General features: G+C 46.5%; 1 protein-coding gene across 1 annotated transcript in view; it reads left to right on the top strand.

Moving 5' to 3' along the window:
- The window catches only part of Kank4 (KN motif and ankyrin repeat domains 4), a 33,957-nt gene that overhangs the window by 1,081 nt on the left and 13,183 nt on the right, over positions 1-19,693 (top strand). The window contains exons 2-5 of the mRNA XM_013020566.1: positions 8,965-10,863; positions 12,522-12,633; positions 16,803-17,021; positions 18,785-18,872. Of these exons, the coding sequence (XP_012876020.1) occupies positions 8,965-10,863; positions 12,522-12,633; positions 16,803-17,021; positions 18,785-18,872 (2,318 nt within the window). The remainder of the gene's footprint in view (positions 1-8,964; positions 10,864-12,521; positions 12,634-16,802; positions 17,022-18,784; positions 18,873-19,693) is intronic.

The following is a 19,693-nucleotide window of genomic DNA, read 5'->3' as shown; positions in this document are numbered from 1 at the left end:
ACAGCCCCATTTCCCGTTTATTATTTCTTAAAAGGTTATGTAGATTGGCAGGGTCAGTATTCTAGCTTAGGCTAGCTCGGCTGTTCTGTTTTGGGTCTATTCCTATGATCTTCTGGGTGGCTTGGAGAGGGCTGAATGGTTTGGAATGGCCTCACTCCTATGCTAATTGGACCAGCAGTGTCAGGCTTGGCTAAATGACACCTTTCATCCAGGGGCTTGTTCACCCATGGTGGCAGAAGGATTCAGGCACAGCAGAAACAATCTCATTGGGCAACCAGTGTTCAAATGCCTGCATGTGCCACATTTGCTGTTCCCCTCTGGGCAAAGCTGATCACAAGGCCAGTCCCATGGTTAAGGTAGTATAGGAATACCAGAGGGAAGGAGTGACATTTACTCTGTACCTGACTTATGTAATTACACCTTTACAATACAATAGAAAAATTAAAAAAGAACTAAGGAGCCAGGCATTGGTTGCTCATGCCTGTAATCTAGCTACTCAGATCTCAGGATCAAGGTCTAAAGGAGCACTTGGTTTGGAAAGCCAGCCTGGGCAAGAAAGTCCATGAGACTCTTATCTCCAATGAATTACTCCCCCCCCCAAAAAAAGCCAGAAATAGAGCTGAGGCTCAAGTGGCAGAGCACTAGCCTTGAGTGACAAAGCTAAGGGACAGCGACTACACCCTTAAGTCCAAGCCCTAGTGCCAGCACAGAAAAACAAAAAAGCCAAACAAAACAAAAAAGAAGTAGAGGAAAAGGAGGAAGATGGAGAAGGGTGGAGGAGGATTCACAAGGTGGGATGTGGGCTATCATCTGGTCATCAGCCCTCCTACCTGTTAAAGGGTAAACTGGGTGAAGTCATCTAAGCAAGCTCACAACTCCTGTCCTACACAAATCAACCATTTCCACAGAGTCCTTGCTTCATCCATTATAGATTAAAAAAGCAATAATATCCAAGGATGTTCCCTCATTATTTTGCATTACTAAGTGACTGGAAGTCATTCACCCTTGTTTGTTTCAGAGAGGAGCTGGGCCAAGGCCCCACTGAGAGGAATGACAACTTTGCATGGTTTAGCATGATTAACATAACCATCACAGATACCACAGCATTGAGACTCAGCCCCCAACAAACTAGAGCCTGCAGACCCACTCATCTTCCCACTCATCTTTTCATGAGCCACCCCTTCAACAAATATCAAGCCAACCACTGTTTCTTACCTGGCACAGAATTAAGACCAACCTGCGTATCCTTGAAGAATGGCCAATCTAACAATGTGGGCTTATACCAGCCCATAGGATATAAAAGAATGGAAGTATTGAAAGATTCTCAAGGATAACTTATGAAGACAAGTGATGAATGGAAGGGGAAGTGTGGCTCAAGTGCTAAGAGTGCCAGCCATGAACAGGAAAAAACACTTAGCAGGAATGCAAAGTCCTGTGTTCAAGTTCCAGCTAACCCTTATCCCCTCCACACACATACATGTGATGGAACTTTGGCTCTGGACACATTTTTGTCATTGCTAAAGAGCCCTTGAGTGTCCCACCCCTGAGCCAAGGTTACATCTGTTGGCTGTCCCCAATCACGCCCTGCCATGGGCTCTGTGATGGAATCCGGCCCCATAGTTGCAGGCTGCAGGCCTGGTCTCCATCTTGGTCCCTGGGCATCATGCAGGAAGAATAACAGGAGATGAATCCCAGTACCATGAGAGCCCTTAGTCTTCAGTTCTGTCTAACTCCTCTTACTTTCCTCTAAGGACAGCCAGTCATTTATTCATTACCACAAAGATAAGTCTCTAGATTATCTGACTCCAATTCCTCTATAGGCCTAAAGTCCCCTTAATGCTCACTAAATATTCAGTGGTTGTTTCCCCTGCCCCTTCATTCTCTCAGGGAAGAAAGAAAGAAAGAAAGCCATTTGTTAAGTACTGTCCTTAAGGATGACCCACATTTTCCAGAAAGATTAAAAAAAAAGCCAAAAGTGGTGCTGTGGCTCAAGTGGTAGAGCGCTAGCCTTGAGCAAAAGAAGTTCAGGGACAGTGCCAGGCCCAGAGTTAAAGCCCTATGACCAGCCCCCCCCCAAAAAAAAACAGAACTAAGAAGACATTGCACATAAATTTATCAAGTAATAACTGTTTAGTTTAGCACATGTCTCCATGAATCTTCCCTCATCCATTCCAGGAAATTTGCTGAAGGTCAGACCCCGATTTCTCAACGTCTGATCAATGCTTGTTCAGGATCACCCATGGTCAGGAATCAGGAGAGCCCCTTATCCCTCTCATGTTATATGGCCCTGACTGGCACAGGCCCCAGGGAGCAGACACCGGCTACAGCTCTGCCTCTTGCTTGTTTCCAAATGTATTGCCACATATTTCAAGAGCCTGCCTTTCTCCCTAGAGAGCTGCCTTTGTGGTGCATTTCTGGAAGTTCCCACAGAGCACCAGTGCCGGGGGTGGGGAGGAGAGGGAGGGGCTGTCATTCTGCCATCTCCCTTCACTGGTCCTCATTCAGCATCCTCAAGATTGCTGCTGTCCGAGTGGCTATCTACAATAGCTGGAAAAAGACACCCTTCAGCCACAGCGTTTTGCAGACTGAGACAGAGAAGAAAAGGCAATGCTTTTTTTTCACATTTTGGCCTTTAGAAGGCATTCATCTAATTCCTATTCTTCCTGGCTTTTGTGGGGTCATTTCCTCTTCTTCCGTGTTTCCCATCTCCTTCAGAAACTTGAATATAAATAGCTGCAATTCTCTTTCTCTCTATAAATGTCCCTAGTGGATGCTTTCACCTGCTAAACTTCATTTTTGCCCTTCAGGAGGACTAGCCTTCTCTCCTTCCTTCTTAGGGTCTGTGAGTAGTATTTAGGCTGATCTCTGTGTTTGTAGGTCTTTCTCAAAGGCCCACAGATCAGCTGTGCCTTCAAGAAGTTTCTAGTAGCTATGAGCTACCTTACTTTTTTCTTCTCTGTCTCTCCTGTTATTTCTTGGGCTCTCATTCCCCCTGGAGACTGTGGTCTTCATAGAGTTTGGTGTTTCAAGGAGAAAGTCCTGAGTGAGTCCTCGCCTGCCCCATGCAGAATCAACCTGCCAAAGTGTAGCATGCATCTACTCCATGCCCTGTGCCCTGACAGTAACAGTCACTCTGTGAGTTAGCTTGTTACTATTTCCACCTTACAGAAGGAGAAACCAAGGCACACAAGTAGAAGATGACAGGTAGGATTCAAATCTAGCCAGCCTGACCAAATGTGTGTTGAGTTATCTTATTGGAATTTCATTTCCAATGAAGACAGTTATCCTACTTCCCCCCCAGTAGCTGGAATGGCAGGTGTGAAACACCACATCTAGCTCTAAATCTGCCCGCTCTTATTTGAAGCTATTATTGTGTTTGTGCTCTGGACTTTCTCCCAGAAGCAACCAGGCAAATCGGTGTATTTCTCCTGAACAGAGCAGTAAGCAGATAAATAATGTAGTCTTGTCCTTGCCTTCTGAGTCATATATAAATCTCTCTATTTAATAAACAGTTCTCTCTCTCTCTTTCTTCCTCCTCCCCCTCTCTCTCAGTTTGCCTGTCCTTTGATGCAGGAGGCTTCTGAGTGAGCCCAGAGGCTTATGCATGTGGCTCACACTTGCAATCCTAGCTACTCAGGAGGCTGAGATTTGAGAATGGAGGTTTAAAACCAGCACAAGCAGAAATGTCTTTGAGACTCTCCAGTTGTCTACCAAAAAACCAGAGGGAAACTGTGGTCATGGTAGAGTACCAGCTTGAGATACAGTGCACACAGGCCCTGAGTTGAAGCCCCAGTATGATTTTATATATATATATATATAGAGAGAGAGAGAGAGAGAGAGAGAGGGAGAGAAGGAGGGAAGGAGATAGGTAGGTAGATAGATACGTTCATACATACATACGTACATACATACATAGATAAAACTAATCCTGTTCCCTTCATTGCCTGTAGTTTCTCTCACCTAGCCAAGTCAGAAGTCTCCCAACTGGTACCCTGCCTCTGGTTTATTCTTCTAATCCTTCGCAAGAATGTTTTTTTTGAACTGGATATGATGTCATATCCCTGTGATCTCAGTACTCAGGAGACAGAGGCAGAAGGATCTCAAGTTTAGGGCTGGCATGAGGGACTTAGTGAGATCCTGTCTCAAAACAGAACAGCAATAAAAGAATGCCCAATTTGAGATCCCATTTAATCAAGACACACCCTTGTTTAAAACCCTTCCATGGCTCCTATTACCTAGAGAATAAAGTCAAAGCTCTCTTTAAGATGCATATAAATGACTTCTGGATTTGATGAAGATTAACTTTTCCTCCTTTTTTGCCAGTCATGGGGCTTGGATTCAGGGCCTGGGTACTGTCCCTGAGCTTTTTGCTCAAGGCTAGCACTCTACCTACCACTGGAGCCATAACACCACTTCTGGCTTTTTCTTATTTTTTTTCTTTTGGTCGGTCGCGGGGCTTGAACTCTGGGCCTGGGTGCTGTCCCTGCGCTCTTCAGCAAAAGGCGAGTGCTCTACCTCTTGAGCCACAGCGCCACTTCTGGTTTTCTAGTGGTTTATTGGAAATCAGAGTCTCATGGACTTTTCTGCCCAGGCTGGCTTTGAACCATGATCCTCAGATCTCAGTCTCCTGAGTAGCTAGTATTACAGGTGTGAGCCACCGGTGCCCAGCTACTTCTAGCTTTTTCTGTTTATATGGTACTGTGGAATCGAACCCAGGCAAGCACTCTACCACTAATCCACATTCCCAATCCTAACCTTTCCAATTTTATCTTTCTCTACTCTTCACCCTTGTGTATCACACTTTAATTTCTGTCTGATCAACCGTATTTATAGAATCCTGGAATCCTATCAATTTTATACCTTAGAGTCTGCACATTCTCTAACATCATCTACAGTATCTGTTCTGGTTATTTGTGTAATAGCCCACCTTGAAACTTTGTGGCCTACCACAAAAATTATGGATACAGATCCATTGGAGTAGTCCACATGGGGGTGTCTCTTGTAGTTGAAGTCAGATACTGGCTGGTGACTTATATTCACACATGTATCTTGGGTAAGATGGCCAGAAAGCTGGAGCGTGGCTAAGCATCTTTCTCCCTTTCTCTATACCTCCTGTCTTGGGGCTGTTGTCAGTGTGGTAGTCTCAAGGAAATTGGATTTATACTGGCAGCTCGCTTCCTACTGCCACTAGTATGTGCTGCCTTCTTCTTCTTCTTCTTCCTCTTCTTCTTCCTCCTTCTTCCTCCTCTTCCTCTTCTTCTTCTTTTTTTTTTATTTTTATTTTTGGGTCCAGTCGTAGGGTCTGAACTCTGGGCCTGGATGCTGTCCCTCAGCTCTTCAGCTCAAGGCTAGCCCTGTACCACTTGAGCCACAGCACCACTTCTGGCTTTTTTCTGCTTATGTGGTGCTAAGGAATCAAACCCAGGGCCTCATGCATGCGAGGCAAGCGCACTACCACTGAGCCAACTTCCCAGCCTCCTCCTCCTCCACCTCCTCCTCCTCCTTCTTTTGCCAGTCCTGGGGCTTGAATTCTGGGGGCTTGGGTACTGTCCCTGAGCTTCTTTTTGCTCAAGGCTAGTGGTCTCCCACTTGAGCCACAGCTGTACTTCAGGTTTTTCAGTGATTAATTGGAGATAAGAACCTCAAAGACTTTCTTGCTTGGGATGGCTTTGAACCTGGATCCTTACATCTCACCCTCCTGAATAGCTATGATTAATTACTGAATTAATAATCACTGAATTACTGCTATTTTATAATTTGGCAAGATAGAGCCAATCCCTTTCAAGCTATCAGTCAATAAAACTTCTGGAGCATCTGGAAGTAAATCTTAGAAGTTGATTTTCATTCTAAAACCTTTTGTGTATATTTTCAGGCTTCCACAAATATAATAACCAAAATATTGAGCATGTAGCAAATAAAAATGTTCATTATGAAGTAGCACTGTACCAAGAACCTTGTATTCATTATTTAATTAATTAGGCCCCACAATGATCTTATGTATTAAAGATGTTGAAATGTGTGAGACTAAGTAAGCTCCTCAAGGCCGCATAACAGTGCTATAGACTCATGTTTAGAATCTGTACTATTTATATATTTACTTTTGCACTGGTACTGGGCTTGGACTCAGAGCCTGGGCACTGTCATTTAGCTTTTTTTTCTCAAGGCCTGCACTCTACCGTTTGAGCCATGTCTCTATTTTTGACTTTTTGGAGATAAGCGATTCCTAGACATTCCTGCCTAGGCAGGTTTTGAACTGTGCTCTTTAGATCTCAACCTCCTGAGTAGTGAGTTATAGGTGTGACCCACAGTGCCCTTTATTTATTTATTTATTTGGAAACAGGGTTTCACTTGAACTCATGAGCCTCCTGCCTCAGTTTCCCAAGAGTTGGTATTAGAAGTATGCACTACCAGTGTGGATTATAATCTGTATTTAAATCTTATCCCGAACACAGCTTTTTCAGAGCAGGGCAGCAGAGTATCACAGAGGTAATGAGGGGTGTCACACAGGAATGCTGGAAGAAAAAGGTCTACTGTGTCCTTAGTGTCTTATGTGGGATCAGCAGGTGGACACTGTGAGGAGATCCATAGTAACAATGCACTGGAGACTGATCTTACCACCATGTCCCCTCATACTTCAGGGTGCCCTGAAAAGTCATGGGGCCCATGCCCCTCAGAAGGTGTATAACTGTGGTGGCCCTTTTTTTTTTTTTGTCAGTCTTGGGCTTGAACTCTGGGCCTGGGTACCCACCCCCTGCACTCTTCAGCTCAAGGTGAGCGCTCTACCACTTGAGCCACAGCTTGCCATGGGATTTTGAAAGTGGAATTCATGTTGTTAGGCAAGTTTTCAGAAGGAAAGAATGCTGGCTATGCTTGATCATCTGTGCTGGGACAGCTGAGAAGCTTAGCTAACATGGAAGCCCTCATTTATTAATACCTCTGCCTTTTGCAATTTACTATTACCTACTTGAGGAATGAAAGTTGTTATTTATTTATTTTGTCAGTACTGGGGTTTGAACTCAGGGCCTTGGCACTGTCTCTGAATCTTTTTGCTTAAGGCTAGCACTTTCTTACTTGAGTCACAGTTTTACTTCCAGTTTTTCTGGTGGGTAATTGGAGATAAGAGTCTCATGGACTTTCTTGCCTGGGCTTGGTTTTGAACCATGATCCTCAGATCTCAGCCTCCTGAGTAACTATGATTACAGGCATGAGCCACCAGTGCCTGGCTTTTATTTTTCATTTATTTATTTGGCAGAGGGGTGTACAATCCTGGGATTTTGAACTCAGGCTTTGGGCAGCTGTCTTTGAGCTTCTTTTGTTCAAAGCTAGCATTCCACCACTTGAGCCACAGTTCTACTTTCTGCCTTTTTGGTATTTTATTTGAGATAAGAGTCTGGCTTCCTAATGCAATCCTCAGATCTCAGTCTCTTGAGTAGCTAGGATTATAGGCATGAGCCATCAGCACCCAGCTGGCTTTTTTTTTTTTTAATACTAATAAGAATCCTGTATCATATTCTTCAAAACCTTCTGTATCTAAATTGTCAACGAGTCCCCTGATGTGGTAAAGTTTGGTCCACTTTAATTCAGCAGTTGCATATCTCAAACCTAGAAAACCAGCATGAGACAATTCTGGCTTGCTGGCTTAAAGAAAGATTCCACATTACCAACTAAGATGACAGTACAAATTAGAAAGTATTCTCTCACTCTATGGCCTTCAGATATTGGCTAAATACACATTGCTTTAGGTAAGTTGTTTTCCCAACATAGCCACAAATGGTTGTGAACATCTTAGAGCATAATTTAGAGGTCAGAACACTTAGAAGTCTTACATGGAATTTTTTGTTTTTGTTTTTGTTTTTTGTTTTTTTGTCGGTCGTGGGGCTTGAACTCTGGGCCTGGGCGCTGTCCTTCAGCTCTTCAGCTCAAGGCGAGCACTCTACCACTTGAGCTACAGCGCCACTTCCAGTTTTCTGGTGGTTTATTGGAGATAGGAGTCTCACGGTCTTTCCTGCCCGGGCTGACTTTGAACCGCGATCCTCAGATCTCAGCTTCCTGAGTAGCTAGGATTACAGGCGTGAGTCACCAGCGCCCGGCAGAAGTGTTAAAATCTAAATTAGACTCTGTCTGTCTCTCTCTGTCTCTCTCTGTCTCTCTCTCTTTCTCTATCTTTCCTTCTTGGGCTGATACTGGGGCTTGAACTCTGAGTCTCAAGATCTTACTTGGCTTTTGTGCTCAAGGCTGTCCTGCTACCACTTGAGTTCATACCTCCACTCTGGCTTTTTAAACTTCTTTATCTTTTGTTGGTCATGGAGCTTGAACTCAAGGCCTGGGTGCTGTTCCTGAGCTCTTTTTGCTCAAGGTTAGTGCTCTACCACTTTGAGACCACTTCTAGTTTTTCTAGTGACTAATTGTAGATAAGATTCTCATAGACTTTCCTACCAGGCTGGCTTTGAACTGTGATCCTCAAATCTCAAACTTCTTAAGTATCTAGGATTATAGGCATGAGCCATCTGTGCCCAGCTTACTTCTGGCTTTTTTGCTGGTTAACTGGAAATAAGAGTCTCTGATTTTTTTTGGGGGGGGGAGGGTCAGTCATGGGGCTTGAACTCTGGGCCTGGGTACTGGCTCTGAGCCCTTCAGCTCAGAGCACTCTATCACTTGAGCCACAGTGCCACTTCTGGTTTTCTGGTGGTTAATTGGAGATATGAGTCTCACTGACTTTACTTCCCGGGCTGGCTTTGAACCATGATCCTCAGATCTCAGCCTTCTGAGTAGCTGGGATTACAGGTGTGAGCCACAGGTGCCCCCACATAGTCTTTCAGGTTTATCTGCTCAGGCTGGCTTTGAGCCATGATCCTCAGATATCATCTTCCCCAGCAGCTAGGATTACAGGGATGAGCTATCAGCACCTGGCCTTAGTCTCTTATTAACTTTGGCTTCTTTCTTTTTATGTGTTACGTCTCCCAGCCAAAGACCAGACCTCTCAGGGGGTTGAAGAGAAAGACCCTCCAAAGAGTCACCCTTATTCTGTGGAGACACCATACGGCTTTCACTTAGACCTCGACTTCCTCAAATATGTGGATGACATTGAAAAGGGAAATACCCTCAAAAGAATTCCTATCCACAGGAGAGCCAAACAGGCCAAGTTCAGCACCTTACCCCGAAACTTCAGTCTTCTGGACAGTGGGGCTCGTCCTCATGTTCTTCTTCCTCAGCAAAACTGGTCTCCAGTGGTGCCGAGCAAGGTGTCCCTGGGGACCCCGGAGCATAGCCAGGCCCTGCGGCTGGGTGATCCTCTCCAGGGCCCAGCCAGTGGGAACGAGCTCAGCTACCACAGGAAGGCCCTGTTGGCAGAGGCCTCCAGACAGTTGGAGGCTCCTGGTCCAGAGGATGCTGATCTGGCCCCTGGGACCAGTCGGCCTCAGCTTTTGAGAGCATCCAGCATGCCCGCCACACTGCTGCAAAACAGGGCCTCAGAGGAGGCAAGCGTGGGCCCGGGGCTCCCTGTGTCTCCAGCCCTGCCTCCACTTCTGGGAGAAGACAGTGTCTGCCATGGTGCCTTTGGCCCTGCGGAAGGATTTGCAGGTTTTCATAGCTCCAGCCCTCAAGCATCAGCCCAGCTGACTAGCAGGGAGCTGGAAGATGGAGTGCTGGTCCAGAAGGGGACTGAGTCTGCAGAGGGTGAAGTGGAGACCCCAAAACACCTGTGCCTCCCAGGCCCTCCTTCCTCATTCCAGAAGATTGTTCCAGATGATGGGGAAGGAGAATACAGAAGCAGAACAGAGGTGGTGTTTACACCTGACTCCTCCACGCCCAGCCCTCCACCTCTGCCATCACCCATCCCCGAGAATGAGCTCCCGCTGGAGGAGATCGAGCTCAGCATTAGCGAGATCCCACCCCCGCCCCCTGTGGAGGTAGATGTGAGAAGCATTGGCGTCCGGGTCACTGAGGAAAGCCTAGGCCTGGTGGGGCTCGATCCCAGTGCCATCTCCAGTCTAAAGCAGCAGATCTCCGCCCTCGAGGGTGAGTTATCCGGAAGCACAGAGGAGCTGGCCCAGGTCAGAGCTGCCCTCCAGCAGCACAAAGAGGAAATCAAGGCCAGAGAGCAGAGAATTCAAGAGCTAGAGTCCTCCCTAGCCCAGTTAGAAGAAAAGCTTAGCCAAGAGAATGCCAGGGCTGCTCAGGTTCAGATTGATGCCATGGTTAACACAGATCCTATCCTTGGCCTCATCCCCTGGGAGTCATGTGACAAGAGCATCGGGGTCAACCTGAGCATCGCAGACTCTGAAAGCTGGGGACCCAGGGCACAGGACTATGGCCTCTTACGGGGGCAGAACAGCCCCACAGCAGGGGGGCAGAGTCCTGAAGAACGTGTGCCACCCCATCTGTCACTGCCCAAGGGACCAGAGAAGGGCCTCGCCTCTTCTTTTTGTAGCTGCCTGTCCACTGAGCTCAGAATCGAAGAAGATGTCTCTGAGCCAGATAGATCCCTACAGGCAGCGGTGGAAGGCCCGGCCAGGGCAGTAGACGGCTCTTCATGGAGTAGCCACAGAGAGGCCACCCCAGCAGCAATGCAGGAGGCCAGTGCAGAGCTCCCTGGAAAAGAGCACCCAGAACGACCAGCAAGCTCCCCGACAGATGTCACGATCGGCCAGTACGTGAAGAAGATCCAGGAGCTCCTGCAGGAGCAGTGGAACTGCCTGGAGCACGGGTACCCAGAGCTGGCCAGCGCCATCAAGCAGCCTGCCTCCAAGCTCAGCAGCATCCAGAGCCAGCTGCTCAGCTCCCTCAACCTGCTGCTGTCTGCCTACTCTGCCCAGGAACCTGCTCAGAAGGATCCCTCAGCTCCTTCCTCCTCGCCAATAGGTAAACACTGGGGTGCCAGACCAGGAATTGTCTCTCCTTTATAGCACAAGTTGGAAGTGTGTGTGTGTGTGTGTGTGTGTGTGTGTGTGTGTGTGTGATTTTATCACCTCCAGGAATTTGATAGAAAACAATTGATTTATGTAAAAGTAGGAGGGGGCTAGTACCTCTACTCTGATTGCAGGGCCACCACATACAGCTATGAGACAGTGCAGGCCATGGAGGCGCTAGCAGGATCCGAGTAGAAATTCAGCCCACAGTCTGTCTGCCAGGCCATGCAGCTGCAGCTCTTGGTCTGCAGAGATGGTGCTTAGTCTCATTTGCATGGCATAAACTCTAGGGCTAGGGCTAAGTGTGGTGCTGCTGTGTGCTCTGCCAGCGTCCCTTCCTGGTCTCCCAGGCTCTGGCATTCCTGCCTTCCTTTTCAGCTCTCCCACATTAAAAGTCCTCTACAAGCCAGGGGCCAATGGCTCACGCTTGTAATCTTAACTACTCAGAAAGCTGAGATCTGAGGACTGTGGTTTGAAGCCAGACCAGGCAGACAAGTGCAGGACTCTTATCTCCAATTAACCACCAAAAAGCCAGAAGTGGAGCTGTGGCTCAAGTGTTAGAGCACCAGCCTTGAGTGAAAAAGCTAAGGGACAGAGCCTGGGCTCTGAATTCAAGCCCCTGGACTGGTATTTAAAAAAAATCTCAAACTCTCTCTCTCTCTCTCTCTCTTTCTCTCTCTCTCTCTCTCTCACACACACACACACACTTGTGCGCACACACGCACACCCTTCTTCTAACAGGTCATACCCTTTTCACTATTGAATAAAATGGAATCATATTGTGCTTATGCTCAGTGGGTAGATCTGCTTCCTGCCACAGGCACAAGTTGGCTGCTTCCTCGTGTTGATTCTAGTTCTAGTCTTGCCCATTGGGAAATGCTTCCTGTTGCACAGAGCACAGCATGTGTGTCTGCTGTGTGCCCAGTGCCATCACTGTCTCCACATCACATGTAAGGACTTGCATGTGATCCAGAAAGGACCACTGAGGGGTCTTGAGCAGACCTGGGGGATTCTGGACTACAAGTCAAGACCTGAGTTGTCCTGCTCTGCTATTTGCTGAGCAAGTCTAGGCCTCAGATTTCTCAGCCATAGGACAAGGACGGCAGAGGCATCTCTACCACATGGTTCTCTGAGAGAGTAGTGCTCCAGTAACTGCAGTCCATCATCCACAATAGAGAGAGGTATTACTTACCCAAATACTTCTAAGGACATTGGCCAGAAGGCCGCGCCTCCTTCGAAAGCCCTCAAGACCTTTGCTTTGCATTATCTGGTCCACTGTCCTTCTTTGCTTCTTCATACCTTCAACCTGTATTCCCTGTATTGGTGCTGGTCCTGGGGCTTGACTTTAGGGCCTGGATAGTGACTATGAGCTTTTGTACTCAAGGCTAGTGCACTCTACCACTTGAGCTAAAGCTCCACTTCTAGCTTCTTGATGGTTAATTGGAGATTGACTCACAGACTTTCCCACCAGAGCTGGTTTTGAACCTTGATCCTCAGATCTCAGCCTCTTGAGTAGCTAGGATTACTGGAATGAACTCCCACTACACCCAGCTAGAATCCTCGTTTTGCTACCTCAAGATCATTCTAATCTGTGATGTTGTGTCTGCCTAGAGATCTCCCCGTCGACCAGCCTTAAATCCATAATGAAAAAGAAAGACTATGGCTTCCGTGCAGGAGGTAATGGAACCAAAAAGAACCTTCAGTTTGTTGGGGTTAACGGTGGGTAAGCATCGCCTGCTGCTGCTTCCTCTCCTGCTGTTGTCCTTACTGCTCTGTTCCTGGGGGAAGCATCTGGTCTGTGTTCTACGAGGGATTTAATCTCCAGGGTCATTTAAAACTTCGTGTCAGGTGTACGTGGAGTTTGGCTCATTACCAGCTGTGAGCTTCTGTTTTTAATATACCTAGGGCCAGGACTCCAAGTGACTTCTAGAAACTTAACTGAGTATCTGATCCCTTTGAGGAAGGCCTTTAACTTGAACCACAGCACTTAAGCTAGCCCAAGCTCAGATGATTTGTTGAACTTTAAGTTTTACCAGTTAAGCTGGGTGCTGGTGGCTCAGGCCTGTAATCCTAACTATTCTGGAGGCTAAGATCTGAGGATTGCAGTTTGAAGACAACCTGGGCAGAAAAGTCTGTGAGACTCTTATTTCCAATTAACCACCCCAAACCAGCCTTGGGTTCAAGCCCCATGACTGGAAAAAAAAAAAGGATCAGTTTATTTATTTACTTACTTATCATCTTAGGTATCAAACCCAAGGCTTTGAGCAAGCTAGGCAAATGCTCTCCTACTAAACTGAACCCCAGCCCAATCCATTTAATTTTTTCTTCCTTTAACAATGTAAGTCCCATCCCAGAGAACTAGACTACTGATGTAGAGCATGAATCATACCTTCCATACTTGAGACAAATAAACATTTGGTTTAGAAGGTAGTAGAGAGCTAGAAGTGACTCAAGTGGTAAGACACCAATTGATCAAGAAGCCAAGTAAGAGTGAGACCCTGAATTCAAGCCCCAATACCCTAAAAACAAAGACAATCTGGAATATAGTCATGAAGAGAAGTGCATATTAAGTAATTTTTGTCCCTGTGTGAACATGATAGTATGTACACAGATTAAGATATCCATGATGGGAACTGGACAATATAATCCCATGGGACCACTGTGACATACAGATTGTAATCTGTCATTGACTGATGCATTATTAAGTGATACATGGCTATATTTCCTAAACTTGTCATTAAAAGTAGTTAAATGCCAATAGTATGCTAGATTGTGGGAATACAAAAGTTAAGTAAATTTTAATCATTTAAGATTTAAAATACTGGGTGTTGGTGGCTTATACCTGTAATCCTAATTACTCAGGAGTTTGAGATCTGGAGCCTGGGCAGAAAACGCTGCAAGATTCCATCAACAGTCAGTGAAAGACTGCCTGGAGGCTTGGCTAAAGCAGCAAGAGCTAGCCTTCACCCAGCAGGCCGAGTTAGAACATAAAGTCCTAAATTCAAGCCCTGATATCAGCAAAAAAGTGGGATAGGGCTAGAGGCCTGATTCACATAGTGGAATATCTGGCTAGCAGGTGTAGGGCCTTCAGTTCAAAACCCAAAAGACCTTTATTAAATGCCAGCAACCTGCTAGGTGGTACCTTTTTTTTTTTTTAAAGGAATAAATCCTGGTCCCTACTTTATAAAGCTCACAAATGAGTCAAGAAACAAAAAGGGGGGAAAAAAAGAAACAAAAAAGAGCTGCTCATACACCAAAATAAGTTCCCTGGTAAGGATGTACAGGATGCTGTGGGATCCTAAAGGAAGCTCCCCCAACCTAACAGGCAATGGGTCCAGAAGGCTGCCAAGAAGAAGGAAAGTCCTTCCTAATTCAAGTCACACGGAAAGGGCATCATTGCTGAGGTTGTTCAGGGAAATCATGAAATGGGGTATCACAGGCAACTCACACTTCTGATGATGTTTTACTCAGTGGCCTGGTAAGAAAGTAATCTGTTTTGATCGTTTGCCACTTAGTGTTCTAAAGAGGAGAATCAGCCTAATGTAGTTCACTGTCCCCAGGCCTGGAAGGCCCTAGTCATTGCTCAGCCTGCCTTATCTACCCTCTGGCTTGTGCCTTCCCTCACTCCACCCCCCCCCGCCCCCACCCACCTCCCATCAGGGCCCATATTCATTCATTTCCCCCCTTCCCCTAGTGCTTCTTCTGGGCATTGCCAGTATCTAGTACTCAAATGCTCACAAGGGGAGCGTTGAAGTCTTATTCTCAGCTCTGAAGACTCTGACATAGTATACCTCAAGTGCGATTCACCTCCTGCAAACACTTCCCATAGGAAGTCAAGGTTAATTGTGTTTTGCTGGGCTCCGGTGGCTCACGCCTGTAATCTTAGCTACTTGGGAGGCTGAATTTGAGGACTGAGGTTCAAAGACAGCCTGGGCAGGAAAGTCCGTGAAGCTCTTATCTCCAGTTAACCACCAGAAAATCAGAAGTGGTGCTGTGGCTCAAGTGGTAGAGTGCTTGCCTTGAACTGAAGAGCTCAGGGACAGCACCCAGGCCCAGAGTTCAAGCCCCACACTGACAAAAAAAAAAAGAATTTGTGTTATGGGCTGGGCTTGGTGGTTTATGCTTGTAATCCCAGCTATTGGGAAGGTGAAAATAGGAGGTTTATAGTTCAAGCTGGGCAAGCTATCTGAAAAACAAACAGAAAGCAAAAGAACTGGGAGTGGCCCAAGTAGTAGAGCACTTGACCTAGCAAAGTGCAATCCCAGTACCACACATACAGTAAGGAAGGAAGGAATGAAGGGAGGGAAGGAAGGCAGGAGGGAGGGAAGAACATAACCTATATCATACACACATACACAAAAAAAGAAAAGGAAGGAAGGAAAGAAGAAAATAACCTATATTCTTATGGGAATAACCCTGCCTCTCAACACTGTTCACTCTTATGACTTATTTATTTTATCCATTGTTTTAATCACTATATGAATATAATAGTTGATCCTGTGTTTATTTTTCTGCCTCTTTCTACTGGCATATTAGCTTCCTTAGGGCAAGGACTTTGTTAGAACCTTTAGAACACTCCCTAGTACCTAGGTACTTACTAAATTTTTGCTGAATGAATGCATTTACTTCCAGGTAGCTTTTATGGAAACAATTTTAAGATAAGCTGTGCTTGGTAAACATACTATGCCCCTACTTAATCACAAAAACAAAAGGTTCCAAGCACAAAAGTTCTAAAAGTTTCCAAGCAGAAACCCCTGAGGTTGAAGCAGGTGGGAATGTGAGTGTACTGGAGAGAAGGCTGGGTGTGCAAATCCAGTGAGCACAGAAGCCTTAGGTGAAGGTGCCCACGTGGAGACAGGAAGCCATGGCCCCATGGCTGTGTCCAGTGCCCTTCAAACGCAGATCTGAACTGCATTTCTCCATTCGGGTCTTCTGTTGAACATCGGCATTAGAATCAGTAAATCTCCTAGGACTTGACTGGCCTCTTGTGTGATTCCTCACTGGAGTTTCTTCAGGCTGAATGTAAAGATCGCTGCTGAATGTAAAGATCGTTCCAAGTCAAGTGACTAGGACCTCACTTTCGCTGAAAGCAGAGGTTCAAATGGTGCATCTGAGAAAGGCCAATGTTGTGTTCACACGTGTGTACCACACAGAACCCACGCCTTGCCAAATGTACCCTGGGCCGCAGCAAGAGAACTAAAGGAAGGCTCCTGACCACCCAATGTCATGACTTAATCTGGCAGTTCAGGACACTCAGAGCACATAGGGAGATGTTTGCATGGATTTGGGTCTAACATTAGGATTCCAGAAGCAAAACTTCCACGGCCATTTGGGACTCTCTAGATTGTCTGAATGCAATGGCCAATTAAAGGCAGGCTGCTCAGTGTTTGCAGCTGAGTGCAGTTTATTATCTTTTGTGTGGGTGTGGATATGGGTGTGTTGCTAGTCCTGGGGCTTGAACTCTGGGCTTGGGCTCTATCCCTCAGCTCTTCAGCCAAGGCTAGCATGCTCTACCACTTTAGCTACAGCGCCACTTCTGGTTTTCTAGTGGTTTATTAGAGATAAGAGTCTCACAGACTTTCCTGCCCCAGCTAGCTTTGAACCATGATTTTCAGATCTCAGCCTCCTGAGTAGTTAGGATTAAAGGCATGAGCCACCAGCGCTGGGCCAGCTTATTATCTTTTTCTCCCCAAATAACGTCCAGCATCAGAACCTCCCTGCTTCTCTGACACTGGAGTTCTTCAGAATCCCTCATCCCAGCCTACAGAAGCAGGTCACAGAGAATGTGGTTAGCCACTGGGAGGGGTATCTGAGGCTCACCTTGATTTCACTGGGGTGGACATGGGTCCTCTCAGGAAGGACAGACTGAGTGACCTTTGTGTCCTCTCCTAGCTATGAGACCACCTCCAGCGAGGACACCAGCGGTGAAGACAGCTCCCCTGAAGACTTGTCTGAGAGTGAGGTAGAAAAGAAATGCGATGGTCCAGAACCCAGGCAGGGCAGGGATGCCCACCCCAGCTGTGAGCCTGGGCAGGCTGTCTCCCAGGGCATCCTCAGCACACCCCAGGAAGATGGGCCTGGAGAAGAAGTCTCCCATCCCAAGACTGAGAGGTGAGTCAGATGGATACAGTGGGCTCCTGTTCCTCTGCCGAGGGGCAAAGATGTATTGTCATCCTTCTATCCAATTGCTTGGTCCTGTTGTCCTTCGTTTTGTTTCCATTCAGCAGTGAGTTTCTGTTCTATGCTGAATAGTTAAGCTAACTAGAATACAGTCATGCCCAGGGTTCTGTTTATAAACTCAGTATTTACAAAGTACTGGAAATGTGAGGCACTTTCTAAATATTGACTCTTTCTTCCTCCCTTCCCCTTCCTTTCCCTCTGTTCCTCTTCCTTTCGCTTGCTTGCTTTTTCTCTCCCTCCTTCCTTCCTTCCTTCCCTTCTTTCTTTTCTTTCCCCCTCCCTCCTTCCTTACTTCTCTCTCTGTCCTTCTTTCTTCCTTCTAGTCTCTCTCTGACCTTATATAGCTGAAGCTGATCTCAAACTAATGATATTCTTCCTCAACCTTCTGAGTGCTGGAATTTGGAATTACAGGCATGTACTACATGCATAGCTGCAAAAGTATTATTTATATTATCTTTTTAACAATCCTGCAAAGAAACAATGACTGTTGCCCCCCCCCCTTCACTGATGTAGAAGCAGGCAGAGAGCAGCAGCCGCAAAGAGAGGACCCAGGATCTTCTGACTGAAACTTGTCTCCCCTCAGTTGGCCGCGCTGCCATCATCTTTTAAAGTGATAGCTAGTCATACACATGACAAAGAGTACTGCCTTTTCAGTTGGACATGCTTCCATTGACCAAGTCCTTAAGCTGATGTTGCTTCAGGCTCCTCATCTGAAAAATGTGGACAGTAGCAACCTGTCAGCTTTGATTTCAAGTTGGTGTAAGAACAAACAGTAGTATGCTTGGTACCATGTCTGCCGGGGGGTAGGCTCTCTAAAGAAGTAGACATAGGTGGTCAGGGCCACTGTCATCATCATCACCATCTGGGGGGCTAGGCTGGAAGAGGGACAAGCAAGCGTGTGCACAAGCTGTCAAGCAGGTCCATGATCAGACTGTGATTAGCAAGTGTCATTAAATCTTACTGAGGCCTCTGGATGCTGAACATCTGCCTTAAAGGGACCTGGAAGAGTGTTTGCCCCATGACTCCTGGCCTCAAAGCTTCTCATTTGTTGGGTTCTATTAGTACTTAGGGGATCCTTCATGGAGGAGTAAATAACCTGAAGGATTTTGTTGGTGATGGGGGTGGTTGTGGGGCTTGAACTCAGGGCCTGGGTGCTGTCTCGGAGCTTTTACCCTCAAAGCTAGTGCTCTACCACTTTGAACCAGAGCTCTTCTTCTAGGTTTGTGGTAAGAGTCTCATGGACTTTTCTGCCCAGGCTGACTTTGAATGTTGACCCTCAGATCTCAACCCTTCTGAGTAGCTCAGATTATAGGTATGAGCCACCAACACCCAGTTAACCTACAGATATTTGTTGGTATAGGTTGAGTTCTTTGGATTTTTCTAGTTACCTAGGCACCCAGAGTCAAGAAGGCAGAGAAAGCGTCAGGGCCTCTGTTGGGTTCTTGGCTGAGAGTGCTTGGTTCATCTGCTCCAGTCACTGGCAGAGGGGACAGGAAGAGAGAACTTGCTCTTCAGAAGAGTTCAGGAGACCAGGGAACTGTGAGCAATCCCCCCTCCTCTGTTACTGAGGAATCTTCCTGACCCTGGGGAAGGGGTAGTCTATCTAGTCTGGGTATAGGAGCTACTGGGAAGTGACAGTTATTTTGTCCATTTTACAGAGATGTGATTCTCTCTTGTGTTTTTCTGTCTTTTAGATGTAAGCCCTCAGAAGAGTTTCTTAATGCATGTCGAACATTGAGCCAACATCTGCCAGAAACTGGGACCACCCCCAACCAGCTCTTGGTATTCTCATTTTTCTTGTCCTATAGAGACCTCTGGTAGAGTGACGGTGGCAGGCATAGGAGTGCCCACACTAGCGGAGGAGTCCCCTGGGAATTCTGTCACCACCCCACACACGGCCACCCTAGGTGATGGACTGCACTCAGCAAGGAGAGAGAACAATGTACATGAGAAAGCAGCCAAGGTCGCAGAGGGGCTGTCATTTGTGTAGTTCACTAAGATGATATGTCAAGGTTATTTACCCAGACCAAAGTGGAGTGGTTATTATAAATGATTTCATGCTCGTTGTGGAAAGAGCACTGGATTTGGAGTCTCTTAAGTCCATGTGACCAGGTGGAAGCCCTGGTAGAGCTGTGTGGCTTTGGAAGTCATATACCCTTTCTGGAGTGTTTGCAATCAAACCCAGGGTCTGACAAGTGCTCTACCATTCCACTCAGCCAAATTCCCACCCCCCATTTTTCTTTTCTCTTCTTTTCTTTCTTTTCTGTCCCTCAGCTCTTCAGCTTAAGGCTAGCGGGTCCATCACTTGAGCCACAGCTCCACTTTCAGTTTTCTGGTGGTTATTTGGAGAAAAGAACCTGCCCAGGCTGGCTTTGGACTGTGATCCTCAGATCTTAGCCTCCTGAGTAACTAGGATTACAGGCGTGAGCCACCGGCACCCTTTTCTTTTTTTGGAAATAATCTTAACTATGGAATGCAGGCTGGCCCTGAACTCATGATCATGCTAGCTATGCCTTTCTTCTTCTTTTTTGGTTGTTGTTGTTGGTTGGGGGGCTTGAACTTAGGCCTTGGGCACTGTCTCTTAATTCTTTTTTTTTTTTTTT

Source organism: Dipodomys ordii, unplaced genomic scaffold, assembly GCF_000151885.1.
Source record: "Dipodomys ordii isolate 6190 unplaced genomic scaffold, Dord_2.0 Scaffold51, whole genome shotgun sequence".
In the NCBI taxonomy this organism is placed as follows: Eukaryota; Metazoa; Chordata; class Mammalia; order Rodentia; family Heteromyidae; genus Dipodomys; species Dipodomys ordii.
Note: the sequence above shows the minus strand (reverse complement) of the source record. Positions and strands in the feature narration are given on the sequence as shown.